Consider the following 12,962-nt stretch of genomic DNA (forward strand, 5'->3'; position numbering starts at 1 on the left):
AAACATATTAAAAAGATACAAACATCACTAAGAGACAAAATAGATGAGATGTGATCCTGTAAAATGATATACTTAAATTCAAACACACGAAAACTTCCAAAATCTTTATCTTAAACATCAAGAAAGACAAAAGAGTTGGTCAACCCAAAGCTAACCCAACGGTTCACAAAGTGATAAACTTCCATTCACGTGAACCAATACTTCATGAACCAATACTTCATTAAAAAATAATCAAGTTCTATAATCTACTAAACTAAACTTTTCTACCAAACTATAAAAGACGTAAACTTAAGACACGAAGCTGAGGAATCCACAATTTGAAAAGAAGATTTAATAAATTAAACAATGAATGATTTAGTGTTTATTACCTTGAATTGGGTACAATAAGGATTTTCAATCGATGAACGAATTTGATTCACGTTATCTGTTTTGGATTCACTTGAATTGAGGAAGAGCAATGGAAACTAGGGTTAACAAAGATTGTCAGTTCTGTTGTCGGGAAAGAGAAAGATAGGTGAAGATTTCATTTTTTTATTACTAGTGGGCCTTTAATATTGGGCCAAATTATACTAAGTTAATATGACCGATTTTTTTTCCAACGATTTGAAATTCCGCGCTTAAAATACGGTCTCCGCGGGTATAACTCGGTTTACTGTAGACACCAACCGAATTACTTCAACTCGCTACGGTGAGCACACGGCTTACGATTACTCGGCCGATTAATCGGCTAGGCGGCCGAGTTTTCGAACAAGGTACGTACTAAGTTATTTTTAAAAACAAATACAGAGAATAAATCTTTTTTTTTCTCTTCTAAAAACGCACATTTAACATAATATCTCATAGCTTGGTTTTACTAGTAATTTTTTTTTATAGAATCTACTGGTAAAATGTTACGAAATTTATTATGAAACATCGGTTCAAAATTTCAACATTTTTTTTTTGTCAATCATAATATTATTAAAAGATATAACAGGCTCAGGTCTTACAATTTTTCAACATACTCTTACAGAAAATAATTATAATAATATATTAATTACTAGACAAACAATTACTCTTTGATTAGGTTCTGAATGGTAACATCGGATTGCATGGTGCAGGACAAACGGGACAAGCGGTACAACTGTGGTGTAGTTTTGATAATAATAAAAACGTATAGATATATGGTTTATATAGAGATTTTTGTTATTGTTAATTGTGGTGCAGTGCAGGTCAGATCGTAACATTGAGAGCCTTAATTCTTTAGTCAAAGAAAGGTGAGAAAAGAATCTCAAATTGCACATTAAAATATCACAGATATACTTTATATAACCCAATACATAATGTATGTTAAGTAAGGAAAAAATAAAAAAAAATTATCATGATTCTGTAATAAGTGTGGAGTTATCTTTTTATATATATATTTACACACAAATATATAGTTTAACCATAGGCTGGTAAGGGCTAATATGGAGTACATCTTAAACTCTTCTATCCTGGATTCGATTTCTATCATCAAATTATTTAACATATATTTGAAAATAATTTTATATGTTTTAACAAAAAAAAATTATAGTTTATATTTTGTATGTGAAATGAAATAATATTATACATTATCGATATATAACATTTAAAGTTTTTAGTCACATTTTAAATAAATTTGTTTAATTTTTTATAAAATTTAGTTAGAGAATAATTGGATTAGAAGATAATTGTAGTTTTAGTAAATTTGGATAGAGAATAATTTAACAACATAAATAATTTTTGGTTGATTAATTAAGCTTGGTAAATTTGAATAGAGTTATTATTAAGGTGAAGTAAGAGTTATTTTCAAAAGGTACTTAGATTCTAGAAATATAGATTAATTAAATAATTGTTCAGCAGAAGCTAATGGTCGTGAATTATCATTTCTTGTACGTGAGCCAAACCTAAAAATGCATCTAACCCTAAATCCAATTACAGTGGCACATTCTCTCAAACCATCATCATCTTTTCCGTAAAGCAAACCTAGGAACGTAACCTTTTCTATATCTTCCTAGCAAATCAAGATGATGCAGAAGCAACGGTTCTTGATCGCCTCTCTCACTATTATCGTCACTTTAGTTCAAGCCAAAACCGATAAACAAGAAGGTAACTACAATTACAGCCTAAATCCAGTGGAAGAAAAACATGTTTTACGTGTTATTAAACAATTAATCCAATCGAGAAATAAATGAAAACTAACACGGAGTTGGCTATTGACTAAAACTCTTAAATTATTGTCTAAAGGATTATAGGTTCGAATCCCGTTGGGAGTGTTCTAGGGGATGTACAGTTCTTTGTCCCATGGTCTCCTAAATCCTAATCATTCAAAAAAAAAAGTTAATAAAATATTTTTGGCAGTCTCTGCGTTGAGGCTCTTCCGTCACAGAAAATTGTATATATAATTATTCCCTAAAGAGCCCTAGTTTCAGAAACTTACTTGCATCACAAGTTATCTTCTGTTTTCCCTCTTCTTTTTGACAGTTGTAGGGTATGAGCTAAGTGGAACGTTGGGTTATCTACTAAGCAACCTCAAATCCTCACAACTTTGTGAGAATCCCTATTTAATAGTCATCCTTTTTTAATAATTAAAAACATTCCTTATCATCTGAATATGTAACTTTTTTAGTGTTACAATTTGCTATTTTGTTCCATTTTGACAATAGTTTGTTCTTTCTTTTGTCTATAATGGGTGAGCAGTTATTTAGGAAGCTGTAGATGTGGTTGATGAGTTAGGAAACGCAGCTTTACGATACTCAGCAAGTGCCCATAATGGGAATGTGTTTCTGTAGGTAGCATAGTGTATCAAGCAATTCTTCATGAACACTCCTACTATCTCCTGCAAATCCGATGACTATAAACATTTATTCCAAATCATTTGAATCACAAGAATCAAGTTTCTATCAAAGTGGATGGGTCTAACCTGTTGAGGGAAGTCTCCATCTTCCATTTGCGAATTGATGATAAGCTTTGCAGCACGGTGAAGAGGTATTGGATCTCTCCCGGCCTTAATAAATTGAGGGAAGTTATTGAATTGAAGAATTTTAAATGCAATAATGAAATGTTTTGAACCTGTCCAGCGTGAATGAGACCCAGCATTGCCCAAGCTGTTTGCACAAGGTTGGATTGCTTCCCTTCTGATGGTATGTATCTCTAACATACACAACATGTTAAAAACGATCAACACTTGTACGATAACTAAAGTGAAATTCATGCAAGTACTAAGTACCTCTTCAGGGCATGACAGATAGCTCTCGCCCCAGCCTCCATCATCTTTCTGTGTCCTGAGTAAGAACTCAACACCTTTACGCATAGCAAGACTCTTTTCATATGTTTTACCAGCGGCTGCTAGGCCGCCAAGAGCAAACCATGTGGCGTATATGAAACAAACACCCCAGTTCCCATACCTATATATAATGACTCAAGGATAACTTATTCTGTTAGTGTTCTCTTGCAACACCATGTATGAATTGTGCTTTAAAGTAACATACCATGAACCATCTGGCTTTTGTTCGTTTTCTAGGTAGTGCACCGCTTTCTCGATGGACCTGCTTATCTCTTTCGTCCTGTGGTCTGGATAGAGTTGGTTGAACAGAACCAAAGCTTGTATAACAGATGAGGTGCACTCCACATACTCACGCTCGGCCACGAGATTAGCAAGAAATTCTGTGGGGTTGAGAAACTGAAACACAAGTTACAAAGGTTTAACACAATCATGGATTCTCTTCCTAAGAACTTCTAAATTCGCTAAAAATGTGCAAATATCCTTAATGTGTTTCACGCTCTTACTTCAATCCATTCATATGCACGGACAGGCTCCCATGCAGTCACACCTCCTTTCTCACTCTACATTTAAATGAAGTCTTAGCAGCAAATCTTAATAACAGCGAATAATCTTTTAGGAAATTAGTCTTACTGATTTAAACTTACCTGAAAAGATAGCAAGAGATTAACAGAATCATATATTTGTTCGGGATCTAGTTGCTGGCCAACAACCTCAGATGGCATGGTGGAGAGCAGCAGGCAGCACTACAAAAAACAAATAAGTAGTTTCAGGCATAACTCTCTTGGAAGCTCCAGCAAACTTGTTATGCATCACTGACTGGTTTGATTACCTTTAAAGCTTCAGCCGTACAATCTGAAACTTGCCATCCATGATCTCGATCAGATAAAGTCCATGCTCCTTTGGAAATGTGGCGGTACATGCTCTTAAAGTCACCAGACGGGTTTTCTCTAACCTGCAAAAGTTCTCTGATTTAGGAAAACACATTCAACACCTCTATAGAGAATTTCAAGGTAAACTATTATAACTAAAAGGGTATCGAACCTGAGATAACTTAATATAATCATGTCCTTTCTTGAGTACATTGCTAGTTTCATCAAGGAAATCACTAGCAAGTATAGCTTGAACCGCAAACCCTGTATCCCATAGTTGACTTCCAAAGCTCTGCGTAAATCTACAACGTTAAAGACGTTTCCATCGCTAGACAGAATATACCAAAAGAATCTGATTTTCACTCCTTTAGTCACCTGCATTTTCATTCCATCTTCAGCGACCCACATGTAATCCGGAATTCTAGCAAGATGCTTCTTGAAGTAGTCTTCATGAGGGTTATCAATCCAACATGCAAGCATGCACAATACCTACAGAATAAAAAAGTTCAACTTAGAACCCATTCATATACGTTCTTAAGAGAGTGATATGCCTAAATTTATAAAGGGTCACTCAAATATTTACCTTTTCAACACATCCAATGGTTATATAATGGCTATTCTCGTCTTCGTAATGTATGTGTTTCATTGCAAGCCGACAAGCTTTTTCCCTCACAAGTTTGTTTAACGGCCAACGCGTAAGGAACGGCTCCACAAAGACGTTAAGAGCATCCCATACCAAATCTTGAACCCACGGATGAGGAAAATACATGTCCTCCTGCGAGAAGAACGAATAAAAATGTTTATGCTACAATGACATAGAAACTTGAAGACTAAAAATGGTCAACCATACCTTTGCGTATAGACGCCTGGTTTTGTTCCAGTTGATAGCTTCGTAAGGCTGCAAAAGGAGTTCATCACGCAGTTGCAGAATAAGAGGTGTTATTGGACCAACAAACCTCTTCCCATATAGATACGACATTGGCATGTAAACCATCCGGCAATAGCACAAAGTTTTCGCTGCATTAAATCAAAACATTTAAAAAAAGAACAAATGTAAACATCGATTTCAAACTGAGACAGTTAGTAAAACAAACCTAAGTGTATGGGAAGAAACGAAGGTAGCAACCAAATCTCAGGAGGCATCGGATTGGTTCCAGACCAATCATAAATTCCAAGTATCTACATTTACCAAAAACGAATCAAAACCCTGATTGTAACTTTTGCAACATCTCTCATGGTCTGCAAGATTGATTTACCGATAGCCATATCTTTCCCCAAGAAGGGATATAAGTGACACCACCACGGTCAAGAATCCATTGCCTTGCCCGTTTACACGCGTTATCTCGTCCCCCATCGGGACCTTCTCCAAGAATACGCAAGCAAATGTAATTAAGCGCGGTGCAGAACATAATGCTCTTGCTCTCAACATGTAATCCCCATCCACCATCTTCGTTCTGAGAAACAAAAGGAGCAAAAGCATTAGCTCCTGCGGAAGATGATCACTAAATCCAAAGCTCATGCTTAGTGAAATTAACCTGATGACAATAGACATGACGAAGCATCTCCTTGCGATGTTCCTCATCGAATACCTTCTCTAGGTGTCCTGTGATATACAAACAAAACACCTGCACGAAAATTTCTCCATTTCAATCGATTTTATCCAATAGAAACTCTAATTCTAGCCCTAATATTGTTCGCCGATAGGAATCGAAGGAGGAATGGAGAAGAGACATACCAACGGAGGAAGGAAGAAGAGAGGTCCGGTGATTTCTCCTGGCCAGTGACCGTCGGAGGCTTGCAAAGCAGAGAAGAAGGAAACTCCTCTCCGTAACGCATTCGTCGCGTTTTCGTGAGTTATGGCTTCGTCGCCGTCGATCTTCACCGGCGGGATCACTTGCTCGAACCTCGCCTCTTTCAAAAACTACGTTCAATCAGCTCAAACACGGTATCAGTAAAGGCAACTTGGCCCATTATTTTTTAGGGCCTAAACACGGTATTAAGTAATAGCTTATGGCCCATTATCTTTTGGGGCCCAAATCTAAAAAGCTTTTTTTTTTCATTTGACCAAAACTATTAATAAGAGAATTTTCCAACAATATCTCAAAAACAAATAATAAAAAGAAAAAATTTAAGAAATAAAGATAGAGAATATCTGAAATAAAAACCCAATAGATATCTTCTACAGTACCTTCTACAGGACTTTTGAGTATTTGCCAAAATGTGATTAGTTTCAATTTTTTTTTTTAATAGCTACTTATTAAAAAATATATTTAAATAATAACATTTTAAGTTTTAAAGACTTATTTTTAGATACTACATTGAAGATGTTCTGAATTCTCTTCTTCAAACTTGGCTAAAAATTAAAGGTTTAAAAAATAATTGGTAACAGAACAACAACACATTTGGTTGAATATTGTACATCTTTATATATGTATATATGATACTACGATGCATCTGGGGACTTTGAAAATCAACATTATAATGAGGCAGTTTCAAGGCTCTCCAGCGCGCCACGTCAGCCAATGTGGGACCCACCTTTTTTTTTCTAAAAACCGGCGATTTCTGGTTGGGCTTTGATTTTGTTCTGAGATACTGATGGGCTTCTTATTATCAAGGTTTCTTCCGGGTTTTGATAAGAAGAGAGACGGAACCGTCGGGTTCTTCCAGTTCCTTCATCTATGTTGATTCCTCTTCAGCCTTATCATCGAATTAACTCGATCTTAATGTCTCTCCGCAGATCCTCAGACGACGAAACGTCATCCTGTAACGCCTCCAGAAGGCTCCTATATATAGATTTCCAAGCAAGCTATCGTTTTCCTCGATACTTCTATCCTCTACCTTTTTCGATCCTTCAGTCTTGTGATACGTTGTTGATGAAGACATTTTCGGATACTTTCCTCGGACCAGCCCGATTAAGTGTTTTAGAGAGGTAATCACGAAATCTGTCCCTTCTTTGCCGAACTAATGATTCCATTCTGAATCCTTGGGGATCTTAATGTTGATTTGTCAGTCGAAAGGCCGTATTGGTTTTTCATTGTGCCTTCCATGTTCACAAGTTTGGAAATTCTTCACCTCCTTTTAGAGCCTCGATCCTTCACTCGCTAAACCATCCAAACGTACTCAGTTTCTATGCGTTGTAAAGATATGGCTACCATATAAACAATTTGGGACTCTATAATTAATTGTTTCTGGTGATCGTCTTCTTATTATCTCAGGTATGAAATGTGTGCTTACATGAGGTTAGTTCTGGAATATTGCTTTCGGGTGATCTCAATACATTTCTGCAGCAGGTATTGTTTGTAGCTCTACTCTCTCTTATTTATGCTAAGTAACATGTTTTCTGAATTTACTTATCCTGTACAATAGAAACGTTTTAAAATGAAGAGATAACGTATTTGTTTAATTTTAGTATAACAAATATTTGAAACATTTATCGTTTCAGTATTTAACAACTGGTTGCATTTTTGCAGAGGAAGACAATTGAGAGGAGAAGACGCTGAACACTTGAAAGAAGAATAAATGCCTCCTCCCAAGAATCACATATATACTCTCCTCTTTGATGAACAACGTGTTCAAAGAAGAACTTATTTTCGAAGAAAAATCCGCTCCAGTGTCCCAATTCGGATTCAGTACAAGTCGCAGACAATTTACCCGTCTGACATCGATGAGCACCGTTAAGGCGAGAGTTTGAGATTGATAATTCTTCTTGGTGGTTTGATCCCTGAGGAGGCCAGAGTCAGGATCATCTGACGCTGGGTTTGGAGTGTGCTTTGGTGCTTTGTTCTCAAAGTAGAGATGGTTTGATTTCCCAAAAGAAATCAACCAAAACACCATCTCACAACCTCTTTTTAGTCTGGTTTCGGCCCATGTAAACTCTTATGTTCTTTATGTAAACACGTAGATGACATAAATAAAGAATTTCCTTTTTTTCTCTGCTGTTTTTGTTTCTCAGTTTCCTTGGTTTGAGAAATAGTGACACCAGTTCCAAGATTGGCTCCCAGCAGCAGAATCCTCAAACCATCTTGCTGCCTCAAAGTCACAGTCTTCCATTTCTTAAAAAAGCATGTACTGTCCAAAACAGTTGGGACCTTCAGAAGAAGGCGTTGAACATTCGTGCAGGAAGTTTCCTATCACTATGAAGATGCTCCATTCCAAGCCTTTCAAAGAGTCGAGAAATGCAGGAAGTTGGAATTTCGATAGGTGTTGGGGTGCAGAGAGAAGGCTGACAAAGATGCACCATTCGCCTTCACTTTCGTTATGCAAAACCAATGGTCATGACACATGCAAGTGAGAAATGAAGGTGCTCAAGGTCGGGGTAAATGATGTTCAAAAACAAAAAAAAAAGTAAACAGACTAGGAATACATCTAAATGGTGTTTAAAAACACAGAAGAATGAAAGTAAGCCAGGTTAAATGAAATAATCACTACTTAATAAAACGATTTGCATCTTTACATGTATAATATTAAAAATTTATAAGTGGCCAATCTTTAGATAAAAAAATAGAAATTGAAAGAAAAGAGGAAGCTGGCTTATTAACGACGAACTACATTCAAATAGGCATGATTCAATTATGATACAACTCAAACCCAAAATTATTAAATCAGTAATGAAATGGTAATACAATGCACGGTCCCCGCGCTTGCGCGGGGTGACGATCCCTAGTAATTCTAGTGAGCCAACAAAAATCCACACTCTCCCTGATCATGTGGTGGTGGCTCAAACCCAAAAAGAAAAAAAAGATCGTATGGTTTGTAATTTAACTGTACGTGTATATAAATTATGAACGTAGTATAGTTATATATGTGTGATAAATCTATTCAAAATATAAAATGGACAAAGGTGAGTAAGTGACTGCGACAAAAAGGTAGGTAAAAATGTTATATGGATAGTCGATATGTATTGCAACCTATTAAGATTTCGAGGTACCTCAGAGCCCTTTCTCAAAAAAAAAAAGATTTCGAAATATCTTTTGTCAGTTATGTATAAAGTTTTTTCGTAAGAGAATCAAATCTATTAAAACAGGAGATGTAGTCCAAGTATTCTAATAGAATATATTAAAAAAATTTATTAATCATTTAAAAGAAATATTATACAAAAAAAACAAATATGACCAACAAACATAAATATTAAAATTAAATTTCTAAATAAATGTAAAACAAAAAATATACCGGCTTTTTAAAATACGAGTCATAATCTAGTATAGTTATAAAATTGAGAAAAAGTATAAACTTACTTGCATTCGCCAGAAGAGATCACTGCAGCCTTTAACACGATAACGGTTGACCAAGAAACTCCGGCGAGCTTCTTCCACGGCGGCTCGTTCCTCCGGTGTGCCGGCTTTGGGATCAAACTCCCATGTTTGACGTCCAACAAAGTTGTTGGTGCTGGACAAGTAAGGGTCTTCCCCATTTCCCTCTCCTATTTTTAACTTCCACATAACGACGATGATCCTATGTATACACGTCCATATAGATATACTCACTGAGTTCGGAATTTCATTCAATCAATCGTACGATGCTTTGTTCCAAAAAAAATCGTATGATGCTATATAGGGTACGTACTGCGTAGTGTGTATATAAATATACATATACACTGTTTACAACCATGTATATATAGCACTATATATATTTACATGCACATATATTTTGTGTATATGAATGTGAAGAACATGCACATATATATTTGTAGATAATCTGATTTATTATCTTTGTACTGGAAGAGCCCTCGTGTATCTAATATGAAATAGAGAGGATGAGAGAGATTACTTGTGATGAGTCGATGTTTGTCTTTACGTCTTTACGATCGATTATTAGATTGGAGTTTGGACAAGGTTCATGTACGTATGTTTATATAGAGGTAGTCAGTGACAATGACGCACTCACTAATAGTTTAACATTGAACGATAGATCATTAAGTCAACTATAAAGGACTCTGATCATTGTGTCAAAGGTCTCTAGAGTGACTGTTGAGATAAAGCTAATATTAAATGCTGTGGTTTCGAAAATTAGAGTTCGGCTCGAACCGCCTGGTAATTCAAAAAAAAAATTTAACATGGGATTGTTAATTATATAATTCATAAGCTAGTTTATTAATTACTCTTAGAATGTGTTTCCTATTACGGGTGACTTGCGTTATCTTATTTGCTTATTGGAGTATAAACCAACTCACAGAATATTAAATGAAGTCACCAGACTTCGTGAACCAGATTTTTTTTTTCTTTTTTAATGCTGGAATTTCATTATCATAAGTTCATAACACAAAAGGATACAAGATTTTCACAAAAAAAAATACAAGATTGGAATACATTAATTATCAAAAAAGAGAGATCATAATACATTTGTGAAATATTTTTTTCTTTTTCTTACGGTAAATATTTTACAGATTCATGTAGACTATGTAAACCAATGCGGTAATTTTGCATCCATTTGTACGACGAAAGATGGTTGTTTTCGAATACTGCGTGCCAAGCTATCCGTCTTTATGTTTTCCGTCCTAGGTAGATAAACGATATCTAAGTTGGTGAAGCTTTTTCTCAAAAAACTTAATGTTTTTCAGATAGCTTTCAAATGCTGGTCATTTTTCTGATTCTGGAACCATCTTCACAAATCGAGAATATTTCATTGCTAACGTAATTCGAAATTGTCTTAAATTCTTTATGCATTACATTGCCCAAATTAATATCACTATCAGCATGAAAAGGTGAAAGAGATGCCCTTCCATAATCCTTGCAAATTCCAAACTTGGAGACTTCGTAACCAATCATCCACTGTAAATCATTTAGCTCACAGGAAAAATCAAAACTCACATACTCCCAAAATCACATTTAATAGATGAAATGACCCACCTGTTTAGGTCACATCAACATATAAAGGATGTCAAAACAAGATTTAAACAAGAGAATGAAATTGGGTATCGTCTTCTTTATATAAAATCTAAAAAGAACCAATCTAAAATTGTAAGAGATGGTTATAAAGAATACGATTGAAAAAAGTTATTATGTTAATTATAAATTTTATCAATTATACGATTAATTTGTCATTTAAATGGTATAATAGACGCAAAATTTATAACATGCACAAAAAAATATCTATGTAGTGGTTCTGTGGATGCATGTTTAGTATAAGGAAAAAAAAATCAACATATTTCTCTAAGATGTTGAGTTCACTCTTGAAAAAGAGATGAAACGTCCACTTGTTTTCATTCTTAGGATTCCACCAACAATTATGTCTATATCAAATAATTCGTAAATCGGATTAAAAGTCGATATAAAGCACATAAGCATTTCTATAATCTCTCTAGTAAACCCATACTCCAAAATGTTCAGAATATCATATACCAAACACATATGTCACACATTGCTAAAACAAAATATCAAATTTATAAGAAAAAAATCATAATCGCCAAATTTCCAATAACTCTTATTCACTTGTCAAATGAAACCATTTATTTTTAAAAATCTATAAACTCATAAGTTATTAATGGAAATTTTATTTAATCAATATTTAATTTAAATGATAACATTGTGATCATCTACCTACTACCTTTTGATAATTGGAAGCAACTAAAAACTAGAAAAATAAAAATTACTTTCTCTTCAATAGTATGATTAAAAAGGAATTGTTTGACTTATTATTTATCACGATTACAAATCTTTTATGTATAAAAAAAAATCAATCTGAAGTTATAAGAAAGGGTTAACAAGAGATGTAAATCAAAAATAAAGTATTAATTACTATTGATATCTGATTGATATTGCTAACAAACACAAACACTATGTTGTTGATTTCGCGAGAGAGAGAGTAGTGGAGACAACTCAAATAACTAAATGTCGTCGTTGTTTTTTTGTTACTGTTGTTTTAACGTACGACTCACGATCATTGGAACCTTTTTGGCTAGAAGCAGTTAGCAGATAAAAACAGCTGTTATTATCTTATAAAAAGAAGAAAGTATACTGTATAATATCTCTTACAGAAAAAAAAAACAAGAAGAAAAGATGGTTTGGGACTTGTTTTCATGTATCATGTGTTTAAACTTGTACTTTTGTTTTGATTCAAAAGACAATAATGTGTACTTTTATTTCGTTGGTCTCATCGACCAAGTTTAAACACATGTCGAGGACTCGAGGTAGTAAGTTAATCATCAGTTGTTTCTGAACCATATATGTAAATAAATCCCAACTGTTAATACACATTTAATTTGATGATTACAGAATTTGTTTTGAAAACTTTGTTTGAACTTTTTTATAATTGGAAATCTTAATGCTGACTCTGAGCATGGAAGAGATTGTGAGTGTAAGGTCATGAACTTCCGGTTCAAAATAGAAATCTAATACAAGTACATTGTATAAAACATGTATCAATCAGCATTAAATCACGACTGTTGGCAGGTCTAACTATAACGCTACGTGTAGTGTGTTAGATGTGGAGTAATGGATAGATGTCATCATCTTAAGTCGTTGATACGAGAGAACATGGTTCCCCTAAATAATGTGGTGCGCACATGATCGTTAGGCTCTTAATGTAGTAACTTGACAAAATCATAAGTAGCGAGAGTGAAAGAGAACTAACTTAATTTGCCACTCACATAAAACAAACGCTTACACACGGCAACATGTATAATGGGTGCCACAAAGAGAGCTTGGTCTACAGTGGCGGAGCCAGACGAAAGTTTTACCGGGGACAGTGTAAAATTTATCTTCAATTTATAAGGGGCAGTAGAAGAAAATTTACCATTAAAATCATATAATTCTCAAATAAGCAATAAAAAAAATAATTTTTTCAATATATCATACGGGGCAGCTGCCCCTCTT

At 34.6% G+C, this 12,962-nt stretch overlaps 1 protein-coding gene and 1 long non-coding RNA gene across 3 annotated transcripts; one reads left to right on the top strand and one right to left on the bottom strand.

Moving 5' to 3' along the window:
• Nucleotides 1-2,517: 2,517 nt before the first annotated feature.
• Nucleotides 2,518-12,089, bottom strand: LOC103830506 (amyrin synthase LUP2). Of its 2 annotated transcripts, XM_033276271.1 has the most exons (18): nucleotides 9,919-12,089; nucleotides 9,387-9,603; nucleotides 5,888-6,073; nucleotides 5,688-5,777; nucleotides 5,409-5,606; nucleotides 5,247-5,331; nucleotides 5,003-5,169; nucleotides 4,736-4,927; nucleotides 4,528-4,641; nucleotides 4,325-4,444; nucleotides 4,113-4,235; nucleotides 3,928-4,026; nucleotides 3,787-3,843; nucleotides 3,489-3,679; nucleotides 3,227-3,404; nucleotides 3,070-3,150; nucleotides 2,921-3,004; nucleotides 2,518-2,851 (listed from the first exon to the last, which is right to left on the bottom strand). In XM_033276271.1, exons 2-18 carry the CDS (start codon nucleotides 9,588-9,590, stop codon nucleotides 2,702-2,704), a joined length of 2,319 nt encoding a protein of 772 aa, XP_033132162.1. In that variant the 5' UTR covers nucleotides 9,591-9,603; nucleotides 9,919-12,089; the 3' UTR covers nucleotides 2,518-2,701. The 2 variants fall into 2 exon arrangements, with proteins under 2 accessions (XP_033132162.1, XP_033132163.1); XM_033276272.1 differs by lacking the exon at nucleotides 9,919-12,089 and having other exon boundaries at nucleotides 2,561-2,836; nucleotides 9,387-9,632.
• Nucleotides 6,062-9,260, top strand: LOC103830505. The gene is made up of 2 exons (XR_004449666.1): nucleotides 6,062-7,442; nucleotides 7,623-9,260. It is a non-coding gene; the product is annotated as an uncharacterized LOC103830505 (long non-coding RNA).
• Nucleotides 12,090-12,962: the final 873 nt, after the last annotated feature.

The sequence above is a fragment of the Brassica rapa genome, chromosome A07 (genome assembly GCF_000309985.2).
Source record: "Brassica rapa cultivar Chiifu-401-42 chromosome A07, CAAS_Brap_v3.01, whole genome shotgun sequence".
In the NCBI taxonomy this organism is placed as follows: Eukaryota; Viridiplantae; Streptophyta; class Magnoliopsida; order Brassicales; family Brassicaceae; genus Brassica; species Brassica rapa.